At 45.4% G+C, this 17478-nt stretch overlaps 1 protein-coding gene across 1 annotated transcript in view; it reads right to left on the bottom strand.

Annotated features, from left to right (window-relative positions):
* Nucleotides 1–2159: 2159 nt before the first annotated feature.
* Nucleotides 2160–17478, bottom strand: part of LOC127009312 (uncharacterized) — a 54990-nt gene continuing 39671 nt past the window's right edge. Inside the window, exons 3-5 of the mRNA XM_050882264.1 lie at nucleotides 11650–11783; nucleotides 7435–7660; nucleotides 2160–6841 (exon numbers count right to left, since the gene is read on the bottom strand). Of these exons, the coding sequence (XP_050738221.1) occupies nucleotides 6768–6841; nucleotides 7435–7660; nucleotides 11650–11783 (434 nt within the window). The 3' untranslated portion in view covers nucleotides 2160–6767. The remainder of the gene's footprint in view (nucleotides 6842–7434; nucleotides 7661–11649; nucleotides 11784–17478) is intronic.

Genomic DNA, 17478 nt, shown 5'->3' with positions numbered 1-17478 from the left:
AAAACGTACCGAACTGAAATGGCCACAGAATCATTGCTATCCAGTATTCTTTCCCCTAAGTTTTTGTGCAGGACATCATTTCAGCTTTTTCTTTTCACATTTTTTCACATGCAGTTTGATGAGAGTGACGAACATTGGCGCATGTCAGTATCAGGGCATCATTACTGGCCTGACAATGTATTTTCTTTTTTAGCATAAACACAACGAAGCCTGTAGCCAATTCATGCAGCAATTTGATAGATGGAAATTACTGGGAACATACACTAGATCATTTTCCTCATCATTTGAATATACATCAGTAACATCATCTAAAATTCCTCTCCTAACAGAAACATTTATATACCAAAGAGCAACCTTATTCTTTTTTTTATATTCCCGTCAGCACGTTGTCTGGCTGGGGGGACGACTGCTGGTCTATATAAAAATACCCGCGGCCGTATGCTCCTCCTCCTCTTCCTTACACATGAATCTTCTTCTATTTTTTACCTCATTCTTTTATTCCTTCGCATGTAGCTTCCTCCCCTTCAGCTTCCCATGGAGAGTAACAACACGTGATACTCTCGCCTGACGTCGGGGGCTTCGTGGTGCAGTGGTTAGCACACTCGGCTCAACCGAGATAACCCGGAATCGATTCCCGGGCGGAGTGGAAAAATTTGGGCGGCTTTTCCGATACCCTACCCCCTTGTCCACCCAGCAGTGAATGGGTACCAGGTATTAATCGGGGGTTGTGTCCCTTCTCCTATAATTCCTTCCCATTCTGTCTCTCTCCGGCATATGACCATAGATGTTGTACCGACTAAACGAAACTTTTCAACTTTTGCCTGACGCTCTGGAATCTTACATGCAAGCAAATATGGATTCATCGTTGCCAAAATAAAGCAAATGCGAGCGAAACATATACTTAGTTGATACATAAAACGAGTCTGACCCTCACTGTATTGATAGTCGAAATGTTCATCGGCTTTGAAAACAAACAAACAAACATCAACTCATTATCCATAAATAATAGTCGTTCATAAACCGTTCTGCACGCCGTTCGTAATTGCTGTCCCTCTCACTTATCATCAGCCCAGCCACAACCACCATGCATAACTAATTGTAATTTTGTGTTGCGCTATGAACATTCTCTTTGGTGACACCGTTTATATTTTCCCTTTTACAGTATCACATGATGATGACACAGTTCCGGTTTTCCTGCCATGCCATGCGTTGTTGAAAGTGTGATTTAACTGGAGCCTTCCGAGTTCATCTTCCATCTTTTTATAAACTTATGATTTCACTTAACTCGGATATATTCGGTTCCATATGACCATTGTAGTTACGGCGCCATGATTATCTGCAGTAGTCCTAATCAATCAATTATCCTTCTGAGTTCAGAGTCCTTTTTTTGATCACTCGGTTGAACTCTAGAACTGCCAGAGTTAGCTTCTTCATAAACCAGTGGACTATTTACCCATTTTTCGCATATTCATGTTTTCCCTTTTCCTTCCTCTGGCTTCTTTCTTTCCTCTCTCTTCCTTCTGCCGCCGACCTCTTTGTGGGCTACAGATAACCTCCTCATGAACCAGTCGACTTTCTATATTACCAACTATGTTTGTCCTTACCTCTTTTTCACGTATCCCTGTTCCTCCCTTCTTCATCTTGGCTTCGTCCTCCCTTTCCCTCGCCTTTCGCTGCCGCCACCGTCCTCGCCGTTCTCCTCCTCTTTGTGGCTCGGCGAGTGACTGATGCGGCCCATAATGGAGAGAAGCCTTGAAGAGCGAGGATTCTGGGCTTGCACACTCACGCCATTATTCTTATCTACTCCGCCGGTCTATCAGGGTCTGTCTCTCAACACTTACCCCCACGTATCTGCAGCTCCTCCTCCTCCTCCTCCTTTATCTTCTCCCTCTCCTCCTCCTCCCTTTTGTATTCTCTTTTTCTCCCTTATACTCTAAAGGCAGCTTATCTTCTTACAACGTGTATTTTAACTTTCAGACGAGAGAAGAAAATACTTTAAATTTGGTATCACATTTTGAGAGAGAGAGAGAGAGAGAGAGAGAGAGAGAGAGAGAGAGAGAGAGAGAGAGAGAGAGAGAGAGAGAGAGAGAGAGAGAGAGATATTAGAGGAAGGAAAGACAGGCGGACAAAGGAGGAAAGGGACAAATGAAGACACACAGTTTGTATAAATAAGTTTATTAGTATATTTTCCCGGTACATCAAACTACCCACTACGGGCTTGACTTTTTTTATGACCCTTTGAATAAATACTTTGCACATAAATGACATAGAGGAGTAGTAACACGTCCATTACTTAACACTGCCGTCGTTAGTTAAGACTATGGTAATGTTTTGGCTTCACTCTTTGCGACTCGAGGGACAAGCGAAGAGGAGGAAGAAGAGGAGGAGGAGGAGGACATGTCTGGTGATGGAAAGTGAAGGTGGATCAGATGTCTGTGTTGTCTAGTATTTATATTTTTATCTTTTGTTTATTTATCTATTTATCTTTATTTTTGTTTGTGTGTGTGTGAGTGTGTGTGTGTATATATATGTGTGTGTGTGTGTGTGTGTGTGTGTGTGTGTGTGTGTGTGTGTGTGTGTGTGTCCAGTTTCGAGTATCTTTATTTATTTAGCTTTTTTTGTGTTTGTTTGTGTGACGTTCATTCTTTCGTCTTACAGCAATGTTAAAAACGCTTTGGGATGGAGTTTTCTTCCTATATAATGTATGTATGTATGACCTTGTTGTTTAGGTGAATCTAACCTAAGCGGATCATTCGTATTACAAACCCTATGAACCTAATGCCGAAGATCATGTGTGTGATAATGTGGTTTCTTTGCTGTTATATTATTTGCTCTCTTATAACAGCGACTAAGCTTTTGGGGGGTTTGGTTTCGTCCTAAAAATATGTGTATCTAATAATTTCGTTTCATACGTATTATGATTTCACTGAATATATTGCGGAAGTTCCTGTTTTCGAGTTTTCTAAATGTGCTGGTGGCTGTGCGGAAGCCATGAGTTATATTAGGTTGATGTCATGCCTTGGATCGTGTAACCTGCAGAGAGGGGGGAGGGTGTTACGAGCGTCGCCTAGGTGTGTCTGGTGTTGGTGTTGCTTTATGAAGTGTTGCGGCGTTGCTGTTGATGTGGTTTTATTTGTGTGCTGTCTTTTTGCCTGGCTTCTTTGCTTCCTCTCTCGTGCGTCTCTCCTCCCCTTGTTAATGGGCTGTAAGCTTGTGTCTGGTGCTGGGGTTATCTTGTGTTGCTGTTTTGTTTTATTGTTTTGTATCCTGACTTCTTTCCTGACTCTTCCCTGCCTCTCCTTCCCTCATGAATCGCGTAACTTGTTAAGAGTGGGGTGTAAGATTGTGTCGGGTGTTGTTGTCTGGCGGTAGTGTTGCCGTGTGATGCGTGCTAACCACCCTCCTGCCTCCAGTCCACCAGCCCCCTCTTCTCCACCCATTCTCCCTCCATCACCTCTCATGGCCTCCTTTCCCTGCCACTGGGGAAGTCAAGACAGAAAAAAAAACTTGTTATACACTTATTTTACAGTCCCTTATAACACACGTTTGTTAATTGGTAGTGGTTGTTTATATATTCTTCGTTATCACCTCAATTGCGTCGTTAAGGCAACATAAAAAAGCAGTTACATAATAGTTTGTTACGACGATTTCCGAAAATGATGGTCTACAATTTGTCATTATACGTAGGCGAATTTTATGCAATGATACATTTTTGAGCAAGATAAATGTTTGTTTTACCTTTTGGGATCTTGTGACAGCCAAAGGGAGCTAGCCATTCCCTCGCCAGCATCACGTGGCCTGCCGGAGAGGAGGTGGGAGGAGTGTGTACAGAGAGGCTTAAGGTAAGCATGTGCGCACGGGTACACGCACACGGATGCACATACACGCACGCATGCACGCACGCACCCACCCATCACACACACACACACACACACACACACACACACACACACACACACACACACACACACACACACACACGGACGCACGCAAACACACACACACACAACCACACACGCATGCAAGCAAACATACGCACGCACGCACGCACGCACTCAAAAACACACACACACACACACACACACACACACACACACACACACACACACACACACACACACACACACACACACACACACACACACTGAGGTTACCTTAAGTCTTAGTTTTTACTGTATTGTTCTATCTAAGTGTTCTGTAAAGAAACGAGAAAGCTCAGTAGATCGGCTTCGTTAGATTAATTAACCCTGTGTGACCTGGAACGCTTCTTGGCTTTTTTTTTTCTAGGACTGAAACTCTGTATAGTTGTCTCTGCTAGGCAATGCATACAGCGAAGCCCTACCACGGCATAGTCCCTTTTTTTCTTAAAGGAACGCTTTCTTTTCCATCCAGAAAATGAAGTGGTCGAGGAAAGTAGGGAAGTTGAATAAGTTCAAATTCATCAGTGGAATCAGATATTGTAAGAAGACCAAAAAAGTTGCGTCACTGCTGGAGGAAGAAAGAAAAGAAGGTAAATTATAAAGGCTTTCCCGGAGCCGGAGAGAAAATGGAATGTCAGTAAAAGAGAAAAAGTAGGAGGGAATTCGCTTGTGTCTCGGGAACTGACTTGCACCAAGTCATTTCTCAGCGGAGAGAAGAAAGACGAGATGCGGTTCCTCATTAAGGTGGAATTCGAAAACTAATGAGAAAGCGAATCATCATCTCACCTCACAAGCTCGTGTTTCATGTAAAAGACTTTAATTCTGTGTTAACTTAGTCTCACATGGCTTCTGCTTAGTGTGTCCTGCGCCTGCCTAACACGCGCCTCATTACAGCAACGCCTTAACCCTAACCTTAGGTCGATACACCCGCCATATTGGAGCTTCACTTAAGGTACAGCGAATGGAAGCCACAGAAAGGTTGGGACGCCGCTACAGCATGACTACGACACATACTTCATAGAGCAACATCATAAAGGGAATATAAGTAAGTATATATTTGTAAGGAGATGGAAGTCTAGTCGGAGCACCGGGGCGCGTCTGGCCGCTTGTCTCGTCTGTCTCCGATCACTGGATCAGCGCCGCTCAGTCCACTTGAAACCTGAGCCACACATTCCCAGTCACTGGAATTCGGCGCCTTCAACAAATGGCGGCCGACCAGTTCCACGAACACACCCTGAGCGCCGGCCTAGACCGCTCGTCCCCCGCGCCCTAGAACGCCACCGAGCACTCCGGCGGCTTCGGGTTCGTATCCTCGGGAATCTTAATTGAGTTTGCTTTGGGGGCCGGAGGGGCACTTTGATGCGTCACACACTGTGTCTCTCCTTTAACAAATTTAACTTTAAACTTAGGACTACCGACGCTCGATCGTGACGGCACTGAATGCAGACACACGGCACCATTGTTCACCTGGCTTTGGCTTTGACAGCAGGGCGCTCGAGCGTTTAGTGTCGGCGAGTAAGTGGCCTTTGTTGCCATTGTGCCCTCACCCTGGCGTCTCACGTTGCGGCCAGAACCCAGGCAGTGTGAATACCATTGAACGCTGGCCTCCACCGGCTGTCTTTGTGGCACGGTCGTTGGTAGCTGCTGTGCTTCGAATCCCACTTCTCGCTGGACGGCGGAGAGCGTCCTGGCCTGTGGAGCCTTCGTGCCGGGCCAGGGGGGCGCCGGGTCGTGGATCCACTGGACGCAGGAAGAAACACACTCCGAACGAGCAGCGTCGCCCACAGCAGGGTCCACAGGTCGTGACGCGCAGTCCCCGGCGGTTAGCGACGGTGTGGAGCAACGCACCGGAGACGGCGTGGACCGGTCAACCCGCGTCGCTCCTCCAGCCACGTGCCTCGAGGGAGGGAACCGAGGCGAAGAGTTCCAGCGGGCCGGGTTGTGAGACACAGACAAGTCTACAGAGGGCAAAGCTACCTTCTGACTCTCCCGGCGCTCGGAGTAGGTGTGTGGCGCTGGGAGGTCAGACTGTGACCTCATGTGACACCGATAAGGAGACTGAGGCGAGTTTTGATTTTTACGGGTAATCAGGGAAGCGTCTTCATGGCACTGGGCTTTGTATGGTGGCATGGGCGACATTGGGGGCGCAGCCATGCACGCAAACCCCTCACAGCGGCCCCGGACACAGGCACCAAGGGACACCGAGCGAGCAGGGTTTGACGAAGTGTTGTTCATGGGCTGGGTGCATGGTTCCTGCGGCCTCGGCTGACGGGCGTTGAGTCTTCTCGGCATGAATGACTCCATCCTCGCCCTCCACGTGTCGCTGTGGGGCCCGCCGTCCTGGGAGGCGCAGGGCGGAGGAGTTGGCACGGGCGGGTGCTCGGCAATGGTTCTTCTTTGCCCGAAACAGTTTTCTATTGGCACTACTGACTCACTAGTGTAAAATTCACCTGGCACTGCCATACATGTCGGCGTCGTCACCACGTAGTCGGCTGGCACGGTCGGCTCAGCTCGAGACAGAGCTGAGACGGTCATGCCCGCTGTCCCCACAGGGCTGGCCAGCTGAGGTCCCGCTTTCTGTCCGCGGGGAGAGGGGCCGCCCTCCACTGCACTTGTCCGGGACAACAACTCTACGGTGGCCGGTGGGCAAGAGTCACCTGTGTCCTGCGGGCCATTGATAAGACGAGGACACGCGTCCATGTCACTCATAAGTAAATCACTGGATCGTGAGGTCACTGTCAGGTCGCCAGGGCAGGGCGTGTCTACCGCCTGGCGGGAAGAGCCCGAGGGTGCCGAGGACCGCCGCGGGTGTAAGCGCGACAGCAGCCCGGCACATCGAGGTCACCACTACATCACCAGCAGGAACAGGGTCACCAGGCAGGTTAGGAAGAACATGACCAGGTTGGCGCCCACCACGGAACCTGAGGGAGGCAGAGTCAGTCTTTTGCTGCAGAAGGAAAATATTGTATAGACAAGCTTGACACAGCATGGAAATGGGACAATAAATGTTTCAGAAGGTTATTGATTATTGGACCTCATCCTATAAACACACTCACACACACACACACACACAGTGAAATCAGATTCTCTCTCTCTCTCTCTCTCTCTCTCTCTCTCTCTCTCTCTCTCTCTCTCTCTCTCCTGCCCGCCCCCTTCCTCCCCCCCCCCCAGCACCATCACATCACCGCCGCCTTCTTTTCCCGTCCGCCCAATTCCTCGCCCCACCTCAGGCGTCTGCATGCACGAAACACGATATTCAGCCGCTCCTGGTGTGTGTGTGTGTGTGTGTGTGTGTGTGTGTGTGTGTGTGTGTGTGTGTGTGTGTAAACCAAAAAATCTATCTCCTCTATCTTTCCTTCTCACTCTCCTCCCTCTTCTCTATTTTCTTCTCCTCCTTCTTCTCCTCCCTCCCTTCCTCTCCCTCTCTCTTCCCTTCTTACTTTTACTTCTATTCCTACTCTTCATACTCATTTTCAACATCACTCACTCTCACACATACTCAAATCCTACACACCCGCCCCGTAGAGTTTCTGTGAGGGCGCCGCTGTCTTGCCCGGGACGGTGAGGATCACGTCTGAGTTCTGCTGGTACAGGAGGCCGAGGGAGGCGCGGCAGGTGAGCTGGAGCCGGCCCTCCTTGAAGTGACGGGGCGTGAGGCGGAGGCGAAGCATGGAGGTGGGCGAGAGGAGCCCCACTGACGACATGACCTCCGTCACCACTTGACTGTGTTCCTTGTCCACCTGAGAGAGAGGGAGAGGGAAAGAAAAAGAGTAAGAGTAAGGATAATAGGGAAGGGAAAGAGAAGGAGAGAGAAGAAGGAGGAGAAGGAGTTGGAGAAGTAAGAGAAGAAAAAAGAAGCTAATGTTTGACCAATTCGCTTTTTGTTTCTCTGTAAATCGTAATGCAGCTTGTGTAAAAGTGAATTAGCCTTTGTGTTTAGGTTTCCTCTTTTAGACTGAACAAACTGGTATTTCAATTTCAGCTCTTGGAAATACCAACACAGCTTTAGTAGGTATGGAATCGACAGACTTTTATGTTTTAAAGCTGATAATCAATTGAAACATATAGTACTTCTCTTAATCGAAATGAAATATGTTATTGGAAAGCCTAATGAAAGCCAAATGTGCCGAGGTGTGGGACTCAATAATCAGGTCAAGCTAAAATACATTATCAGGAATATAAACATGTAAGAGTGAATGGACGGCGAGGGGCGAGGGAAATATTTAGTACTTCTCTCAGTCGAAAGTTCATAGTGGTGATGAAATGCATAATGAATGTCAAAAGTGCCCTGATATCACACTCTGAATAATCGAGTAAAGCTAAAAATACATTATCCGGAATATGAATACGGTAGGAGTGTGACAGGCGAAGGGAAAGTTAAATATGCAGCATTTCTCAATCGAAAGCTCCATCACACTTCTGAAATGGCTATTGAAAGTCAAAAAAGCCCAGATAAAAGCCTTTCAATAATTAGGTCAAGCTAGAACACATTAACTGAAATATGAATAGGGTTGAGGCGTGTATGTGTGACAGATGAGGGGGCGAGAGGGGCGGATGAGCAGGCTATTGTGGGCGGCCGAGTTAATTGTGGCTAGTCAAAGGTAATGAGTTTAGCAAGGATGGAATGGTTCTCACCGTTATTTCCACGCCGGGGAGTTAATACGGCGCTTATTAAATATTCCGCCTAATGCCAGAACAGAGCTGCCGTCGCCCTTGTGTGTGTGTGTGTGTGTGTGTGTGTGTGTGTGTGTGTGTGTGTGTGTGTGTGTGTGTGTGTGTGTGTGTGTGTGTGTGTGTGTGTGTGTTTGTTTGTGTGTGTGTGTGTGTTGGTTTTGGGTGATCTTTTTATTTGTCTTACTAGTGTTTTTTGTCTTTGTTTATTTTTGTTTGTTTGTTTGTTTGTTTTCTCGTGATTTGGGGGTTTAAAAGAGTTGTTCGTTCGTTCTCTTAATTATGTTGTGGGTTTTTAATTTATTTTTTTAGTATTTCTTTCGCCTTCCTCCTTATTTTCCGCTTTTTTGCTTAACTATTTTGTCTATTGTTTTTATTTATTTCATCTTCCACCTGTTCCCGTATTTTTTTTTAGTTTTCTTCTTCTCATCTTTCTTTTATTTCGGGATTTGCGCGAATGGCGAGCCCCCGAACTGACTGACTTGCCCGCGGCGACTATATATAGTTTTGCTGCCTCGGCTTGGTCCGCCACTTTACTTCCCTGATTTGCTCACCACGGCCTTCGCTTTTGCTGTCCTTCATCTTCCACTTTTGATTAAATAGTTGGTGTAACTTGTCACAAACAGCCTCGTAAGTACCAGCAGGTCTGCTGTTTGTTCTTCCTTTGTGTTTCTTTGTTCCTCCTCCTCCTCCTCCTCCTGCTCCTCTTCCTTTTCTTCCTCCTCCTCTTCCTCCTCGTCCTCCTCCTTTTCTCCCAGTCCAGTTACTCGCCTCCTTTTTTTTGTTTCTTAACCAAGTTTTCCTCAGTCCTCCATCGCCCTCTCCTCTACTCCATTCCCCCTTTCTTGTCCTTACTCCAGTTCTAATCTGCTTTCTTTCCTTCCCTTTCTCTTTCATCCTTTTCTTTTTATGCGTCTTGGCCTTTTCACTCGACCTCCTTCCCTTCCTTCCCTTTCTCCGCCTCACCACCTTTTAAATTGGTCCACAAAGAAAACGGGTCTTCAGAAAACCTTTATTTCCCTTTTAGCTCCCTCATTAGCGGAAAAAGAGAGTCCCATATGTAATCATTTAGGAGTCTTAACTTACTTAATTGAGCTGAGCAGCCTCGTTCCGGTTATGTTAATGGGCGGAAGGGGGCGTAGGGTAAGGGCTGAATCAAGGTATAAAATAGTCAGTGTGTTAGTTATTTAGTCTGTTCAGGTGCTACTTATTCTTCTGGTTCGATAGTTACATTGTTGGCTGGTTAGTTATTGTCGTTTGAAACCGGTTAACTGTCTGGAAGCTTAAGTGGTGTATGTTTCTTTTAAATACAACTTCTTTTCTTTGTTAATTTTATCTCATCGCTGAAATATATCCATTACATCTTTATTTTTTGTTTTCGCTCTTATCACCTTCCTTTGACTGTTTTTTTTTTATTATCCTTCCCATCCACCTCCTTTTCTTTCTAGTTCTCCTCTTTTTCCTCCTCTACCACATGCTCTTCCTCCGTTTCCTCCTCCTTGAACGCATCCTCTTCCCCCTCTTTCTCCTCCTTGAACACATCCTCTTCCTCCGTTTCCCCCTCCTTGAACACATCCTCTTCCTCCATTTCCTCCTCCTTGAACACATCCTCTTCCTCCGTTTCCTCCTCCTTGAACACATCCTCTTCCTCCGTTTCCTCCTCCTTGAACACATCCTCTTCCTCCGTTTCCTCCTCCTTGAACACATCCTCTTCCTCCGTTTCCTCCTCCTTGAACACATCCTCTTCCTCCGTTTCCTCCTCCTTGAACACATCCTCTTCCTCCGTTTCCTCCTCCTTGAACACATCCTCTTCCTCCGTTTCCTCCTCCTTGAACACATCCTCTTCCTCCTCCGTTTCCTCCTCCTTGAACACATCCTCTTCCTCCGTTTCCTCCTCCTTGAACACATCCTCTTCCTCCTCCTCCTCCTCCTCCTTGAACACATCCTCTTCCTCCGTTTCCTCCTCCTTGAACACATCCTCTTCCTCCGTTTCCTCCTTGAACACATCCTCTTCCTCCCTTTCCTCCTTGAACACATCCTCTTCCTCCCTTTCCTCCTTGAACACATCCTCTTCCTCCTCCGTTTTCTCCTCCTTGAACACATCCTCTTCCTCCCTTTCCTCCTTGAACACATCCTCTTCCTCCGTTTCCTCCTCCTTGAACACATCCTCTTCCTCCGTTTCCTCCTCCTTGAACACATCCTCTTCCTCCGTCTCCTCCTCCCCGTCCACCACATCCTCTTTCTCCATGTCCTCCTCCTTTTCCACTACATCCTTCTCCTTGTCTTCCTTCTTCTCCGCCTCTTCGTGTTCTGTAATATTTTTGTCCCATTCATTTTGCTTCCTTTTATTTATCATTCTCGCTTGTGTCGTATTTCCTCATCTAATTCTTCATCTTCACAAAAATCCTTTAGCTCTTCTGCCACTCTTCATCCTCTCCAGTTCAGTGCTCGGAATTTTCAAGCTCATTTTTCCTCGCAGTTTCTCATTCTCGTTCTCGTTTCTTATCTTCGCCTTCATTATCTTGCTCTGTTTTTTTTCTTCCTGTTCCTTGACTTTCCTCTTGCCTCGTTTTCTCTCTCTTTCATCTCCTCCTCCATCCTTCACTCCTGGTTTCTCTTTTCCTTATATATTCTTTCCATCTTCTTTCTTGTGTTATATATATATTTTTTTACAGTTTATGCCTTTATTCGCTTTTGCTTCTGTTCTCAGGTATTTCTTTTCCCTTTTTCCTCTGATGATTCCTTCTTTTTCTCCTCCAGTATCGTCCCTTTCTTTCTTTTTTTCCTATTTCTTTTCACTTCCTCCTCCTACCCCTCCTCCTCTATCCTCCTTTTATTTAAACCTAATTTTTTTTTCACTCCCTCACCCTCCGGCTCCTCCTTTTCTTCATTCTTCTCTTTTTACGCCTCTTTTTTCGCCTGCTACTCCTTCTCTCTCCACAGCCAGCAACAACAACCCTATCGAAATCACATCACCTCTGCATATCACAGCATCCCTTACCCTGTACCCCTCCCTCTCTTGCTCCACCCTTCCACCTGATCACCTGACTCCACTCACCTGGTCCCCGTTGATGAACCAGTCGATATCAGGTGCGGGCATGACTCCAGGTGAGGTGCAGTTGGCCACAAGTTGGTCCCCGCGCGAGTACTCGGTTCGCGACACAACCAGGATGGGGTAGCTGTCGGGCACGTCTGTAAAGGGGAAAAGACTGTCTGAACTAAGAGAGAGATGATGGGGAAGGAGAAGAGATGAGGGAGAGGATGTGGATGGAGGGGAAGGAGAGGAGTTAAAAAATTGAGGGGTGTGTGAAGGGCAAAACACTGGTTGAGCTAAGAGAGAGAGGATGGGAAGGCGGAGATATGAGGGAGGGGTTAGTGATTGAAGGGGGAGGAATAAAAATGAGAGATAAATAATTAAGAGAGATATGAATGAGGGAAGAGGATGAGATTAGAGAAACAGATGAATAAATAAAAAAGATAGACTAAAAGAGAAATGATGATGAATGAAGGAGAGATGAGGGAACATGATGGTGGTGAATGAAGGGAAAACATGAATGAAGATAAAAAAAGATAGAGAAACTTAGAGAGGGAAGATTAGTGAAAGTGAAATAAAAACATGAAAAAGATAGACTAGGGGAGGTGATGGAGAATAAGGGAGTGAGTGAGTTGCTGAATGAATGAAGTAGATATAAAAGAATGAAAATAAGACTAAAAGAGATAATGGGGGATAATAGAGAGGAGGATGGATTATGAAAGGGGAACAAAGGAATAAAAAAGATTGATTGGTCTGTGAGGGGCAAAACACTGATGGAGGAGGATGGTAAATAAAAGGAAAAGGAAAAAAAATGGGAGACTAAGAGATACTGGGAAATAAGGGAGATATGAGAGAGAGGGATGATAAAAGAAGGGGAAACAGAGAATGAAAAAGATGGATATGCGTGTGAGGGGCAAAATACTGATTGAACTAAGAGAGAAAACATGAAGTAAGAGTAAAAATGAAGTGAGGGGAAACTGAGGAATAAGAGAGAAAGAGGTCAGAAATATATACGACGGAGAATAACGAAGGGGCAAAAAATAAAACATAAATGCGGAGAAAATGATGAAGTGGAGAATGAGAAGATAGATTAAGGTAAAAGATAACGAGGAGTAATGGAGGCGTGAGGGAGGTGAATAAAGAGGAGAACGGGTAATGAGAAAGATGGATAGGGGGAAGCCAGGATGAAAGAAAGGAGGAACGAGACAGCGAATTTGGGAGTTGACCGGAAGAGAAAGTGATAAGTGAGGAAGATGGTTAAACAGGAATGAAGGTATAGGAAGGGAGATTTTTTTTTTACAGCTAAAGAAACAGCTCAAGGGCAACAAAAAAAAGTGTGGGTGAATGAGAGAAAATGAAGAGAGGGATATACAGTACTTAATATTATAGCTCTCCCCGTTTTTATATATCCTATCAGTCCTTCACTTCATCAATTTATAATCCTGTGTTATTTTTTACATATTTTCTGATAAAAAAACAATTTTTCTCGAAGAATGAACCTTACTAAATTGTTTATTATTGTCTGTTAAAGGTAAGTCATGACGAACCTCGCTTTTCTTTCATCGGTGTCACATTAAGTTTTGATGACGCGAATATCTTTAGTAGCGAAGCATAAGGATATACTCGAATGTTTCTCTCTTGCTTGATATACGCGTGTGAGGGGATGGGGGGGGAATGGGGAGGGGGTAAAATTTCGCGCTTCAAAATGTAGACTTTACCAAATCCTCCCACGATTAGATGATGATGATGATGATGATTGATAGCAAAGGCTGTAAATCGAACAAGAAAAGTGTCACTCCCACGATCTTGTCTCGACTCCTGTCTCCCCACCCTGACCCCCTCTTTCTCTTCTTTCCTCTTTTCCCTCTACCCTGCCTTGCCTCCTCTTCTTTCCTGTCCCTCTAACCTGCTAAGCTTCTCTTCTGGCCTTCTACCTCCTCTTTCCTCCTATCCTTCTGCCCTGCCTCGCCTCCTCTTATTTCCTTTCCCTCTAACCTGCTAAGCTTCTCTTCTGGCCTTCTACCTCTTCTTTCCTCCTATCCTTCTGCCCTGCCTACCTTCCTCTTCTTTCCTGTCCCTCTAACCTGCTAAGCTTCTCTTCTGGCCTTCTACCTCCTCTTTCCTCCTATCCTTCTGCCCTGCCTCGCCTCCTCTTCTTTCCTGTCCCTCTAACCTGCTAAGCTTCTCTTCTGGCCTTCTACCTCTTCTTTCCTCCTATCCTTCTGCCCTGCCCCGCCTCTTCCTCTCTTTTCCTGCCCCTCTACACTCTACGCTTCATATGCTGGCAGTGTTACCTGTTATTTTATGTGTTACCTGCAGTTTTAGCTTTCGTGGACTAGTTTTCGGCGTGTTTTCTCACTTTTGTTTCTTTTTCTGTGTGAATGTTGCTGTGCATGTGTTGTTTCACTTCGGATTTACACGGTACAGTATTTTTCCTGTGCGTGGTGTTCTCTTGATTTCATTTCTTTTTTCTTTTTTTTTAATGTTTTTGTGCTTGGGAGTTCAGCATCATTTTTTTCACCCTTTTTTTTTTCTTTTTTTTTTTCGAGGCAGATTTTTTCTTGGTTCTAATTTTCTGATTTTCCTCGGCAATTCACTTTTCACTTTTGTTTTTTTGCCAAGGCGTTGAATTTGGAATGCGATGTAATCTCTGTTATTTCCAACACACACACAAAAAAAAAAAAAAAAAAAAACCTCTTTTCTTTCCCCTCTCTCCCTTCACTTCTCCTCTCTCCTCTCTCACACACCCACAGAAACCCCCCCCTCCCCCCTCCCCCCTTACATATATATATATATATATATATATATATATATATATATATATATATATATATACACACTCACCTCAGCCTTCACATCCCCACACTGACATCCTTCTCCCTCCCCCCCCAGCACGGCTCCCCAGAAGACAAATAACACCCTTTCTTTCTGCGTGAAGAGTGAGCGAGTTGGCGACGATGAAGTGTCCGCCAGTAGGTTCGTGTCCCCGGCATTATGTTGTCTGTTTATCATGAAGGAAAGCACAAAGTTGGGTGAGAGAGAGAGAGAGAGAGAGAGAGAGAGAGAGAGAGAGAGAGAGAGAGAGAGAGAGAGAGAGAGAGTATTAGCTTCTCATTATCTCCCTCGCGCGCCGCTAAAAGCTTCCCCTGCAACAAGAATGACGTTATTAATATTCCTAAGGGTACTCTCGGCGCCTCGTCCCTCACGCCGGCGCCTCGAGGCAGACTGATAATGGCCACGCTTATCCATTATTACATCGGGGGTTATATATCACACCGTCACATTACGAACGAAGTCACTCATCATGTATACAATCAGCGCTCACTTTACGGTTTTACAAAGACACAGAAAAAACGAAGAATCAGACGCATAAATACACACACTCAGTCCCAGCCGTTATGTCAAAGAGTGATTGAAGTCTTGTAACTCAATCAACAGAGGAAAGTGATTCATTATCGAGTTGAAGGTTTTACTTGTGTGACCCGTGATTGATGTACCGTGACAAGCTTCTCCTTTTCTCCTCTTCCTCTGCCCGTCTTCCTCCTCTTCTTTTCCCTCCTTCAGCCCTGTCCCGCCTCCTCTTTTCTCCTGTCTCCACACCCTGACCCCCTCTTCCTCTTCTTTCCTCTTTTCCCTCAACCCTGCCTCGCCTTCCTTTCCCTTCTGTCTCTCTCCAGCATATGACCACAGATGTTGCGCCGACTAAACGAAACTTTCCAACTTTTCGCCTCCTCTTCTTTCCTGTCCCTCTAACCTGCTAAGCTTCTTCTCTTCTGGCCTCCCACCCTGTTTCTCCTCCTCTTCTTTCCTCTTATACTACTGCCCTGCCCCGCCGCTTCCTCTCTTTTCCTGCCCCTTTACCCTTCCCCTTCTCCCGGTCTGTCCCAGGTGCAGGATGGTCCCCGGTGATCAGTAGGCATCTTGACCCGTCCCACGCCCAGATGATGTTGACAATTCGAATTTAAGACACTGATGTGGTGGTGGGGGTGAATGGAGGGAGGGAGAGGGAAAGAGAAAGGAAGAAAAAAAGGAGAAAAAAATGAGGAAAGAAAGAATGTAAAAGAGAAAGAAAGAAAAGAAAGAAAGCGAGAGAAAAAGGAAAGAAAGAAAGCGAGAGAGAGAGAGAGAGAGAGAGAGAGAGAGAGAGAGAGAGAGAGAGAGAGATGAATAGATACATAGAAAAATATAATTAAGTATATGCACAAACGGAATCCAGTGAAGAAAATTAATTGCTTATTCATAATACATTCAAAGCTATACAAACCAGTCGAGTTAATTAACAAACATAAGGCAACCAACGACGTCTTCACACAGAGCACCCAACACCAGAAACAACACTATCCTTAACGCTCCTTGTGTAATAGCATGACGTACATAAAAGGTGGGTTTGTTTATTTGTCTCAGCAGCAGCGGCGGGTAATGGAGCTGACACCTGGGCGACGGGTAGTGGTGTGGTGGTGGTGGTTGTTGTTGTTGATATTGTGGTGGTTGTTGTTCTTGTTTTGTTGTGGCTTCGGTGTTGTTTTGCTCAGTTTTCATTGTTATTGGAGGTGTGTGTATGCCGGCTTTGTCACTTTGTTTTTTACCTCTTTTTTTATATATTTTACTTAGTTTGCTATTTTGGAAGGGACATCATTCACTGTTTTGTTGCTGTGTATGCTAGCTCTTTCCTCCTTGTCTCCACACCCTGACCCCATCTTTCTCTTCTCTCCTCTTTTCCCTCAACCCTGCTTCGCCTCCTCTTCTTTCCTGGCCGTCTAACCTGCTAAGCTTCTTCTCTTCTGTCCTTATACCCTGTCCCTCCTCCTCTTCTTCTATACTTTTCTTTTATTTATTTAGTTTGCCTTGTATTGGTGTTGTGTATGCTAGTCTTGTCACCTCATTTTCTGCTTTTTTTCTAATATTTCTAGTTAGTTTGCTGTTTCGAAAGGCTATCATTGTTTTTGTGTTGTGTACGATGCCAGACTTGTCACCTCAATTTCTACCTTTTTTTTCATCCTTTTTCCTTTTCGACTTGGAAGGGACGTCATTGTTGTTGTGTATGCTAGATTTCTTTACTCATTTTTTACTTTTACTTCTTTTATTTGCTGTTATGATAGAGCAGCCTTGTTAGTGCTGTTGTGAATGATAGCTGTGTCTCGTCAATTTCTACTCTTCTTTTTTTATTTGGTATCTGGTTTGAAAGGACCGTTATTTTTGGTGTTGTATGATAGCTTTGTCTCGTTTTCTACCCTTTTTTTTATCGAGTATTGCAGCTTCAAGAGTGCGTTGCAGGAGGAGGCGAGGCTGGTGGGAAATGGAGCGGCGGGGAGGGCGTGGGCGCGTGTCAGCCAATATTGGTGACGGCGGGGAAATGTTTGAGGTTGGCGGTGAACCGAATCGTTGTGAAGTTGCCCTGAAACTGAGAGGAAAAAAATAAACTATAATATAAAAAGGCGTGTGTTCTAAAAGTGCACATAAAAGCCTGGCATAACGCAGAGCCAGGATACACTTTCTTTGCGGTTCCTTTAAAATTTGAGGAAGAGAAATCTGTAAAAAAATAAAATAACTAATAATGTAAATACGGGAAGAGGCGGGGGGCTTATTTGGACCTGATGAGCGCCCGACTAAATAATTAACAAGTCTATTTAAAAAGTTACGGAATTTCTCTTTTGTACATTGGGGAGTTTGCTTGCAACTTAGCCTTGTTTATTTCACGCTCCACTCACTCCACCGCTCGCAGCGCCGTCACCACTTTTTGGAGCAGTCCTGTTAGGCGTTGGTCGGTACCGCGCATATCGGGCCCTTAACGAATGTCATTAATAGCTTGAATCTTAATGAAATAGTTTTTTTTATTTTTTTATCGAAGTGTTT

Source organism: Eriocheir sinensis, chromosome 40, assembly GCF_024679095.1.
Source record: "Eriocheir sinensis breed Jianghai 21 chromosome 40, ASM2467909v1, whole genome shotgun sequence".
NCBI lineage: Eukaryota > Metazoa > Arthropoda > Malacostraca > Decapoda > Varunidae > Eriocheir > Eriocheir sinensis.
Note: the sequence above shows the minus strand (reverse complement) of the source record. Positions and strands in the feature narration are given on the sequence as shown.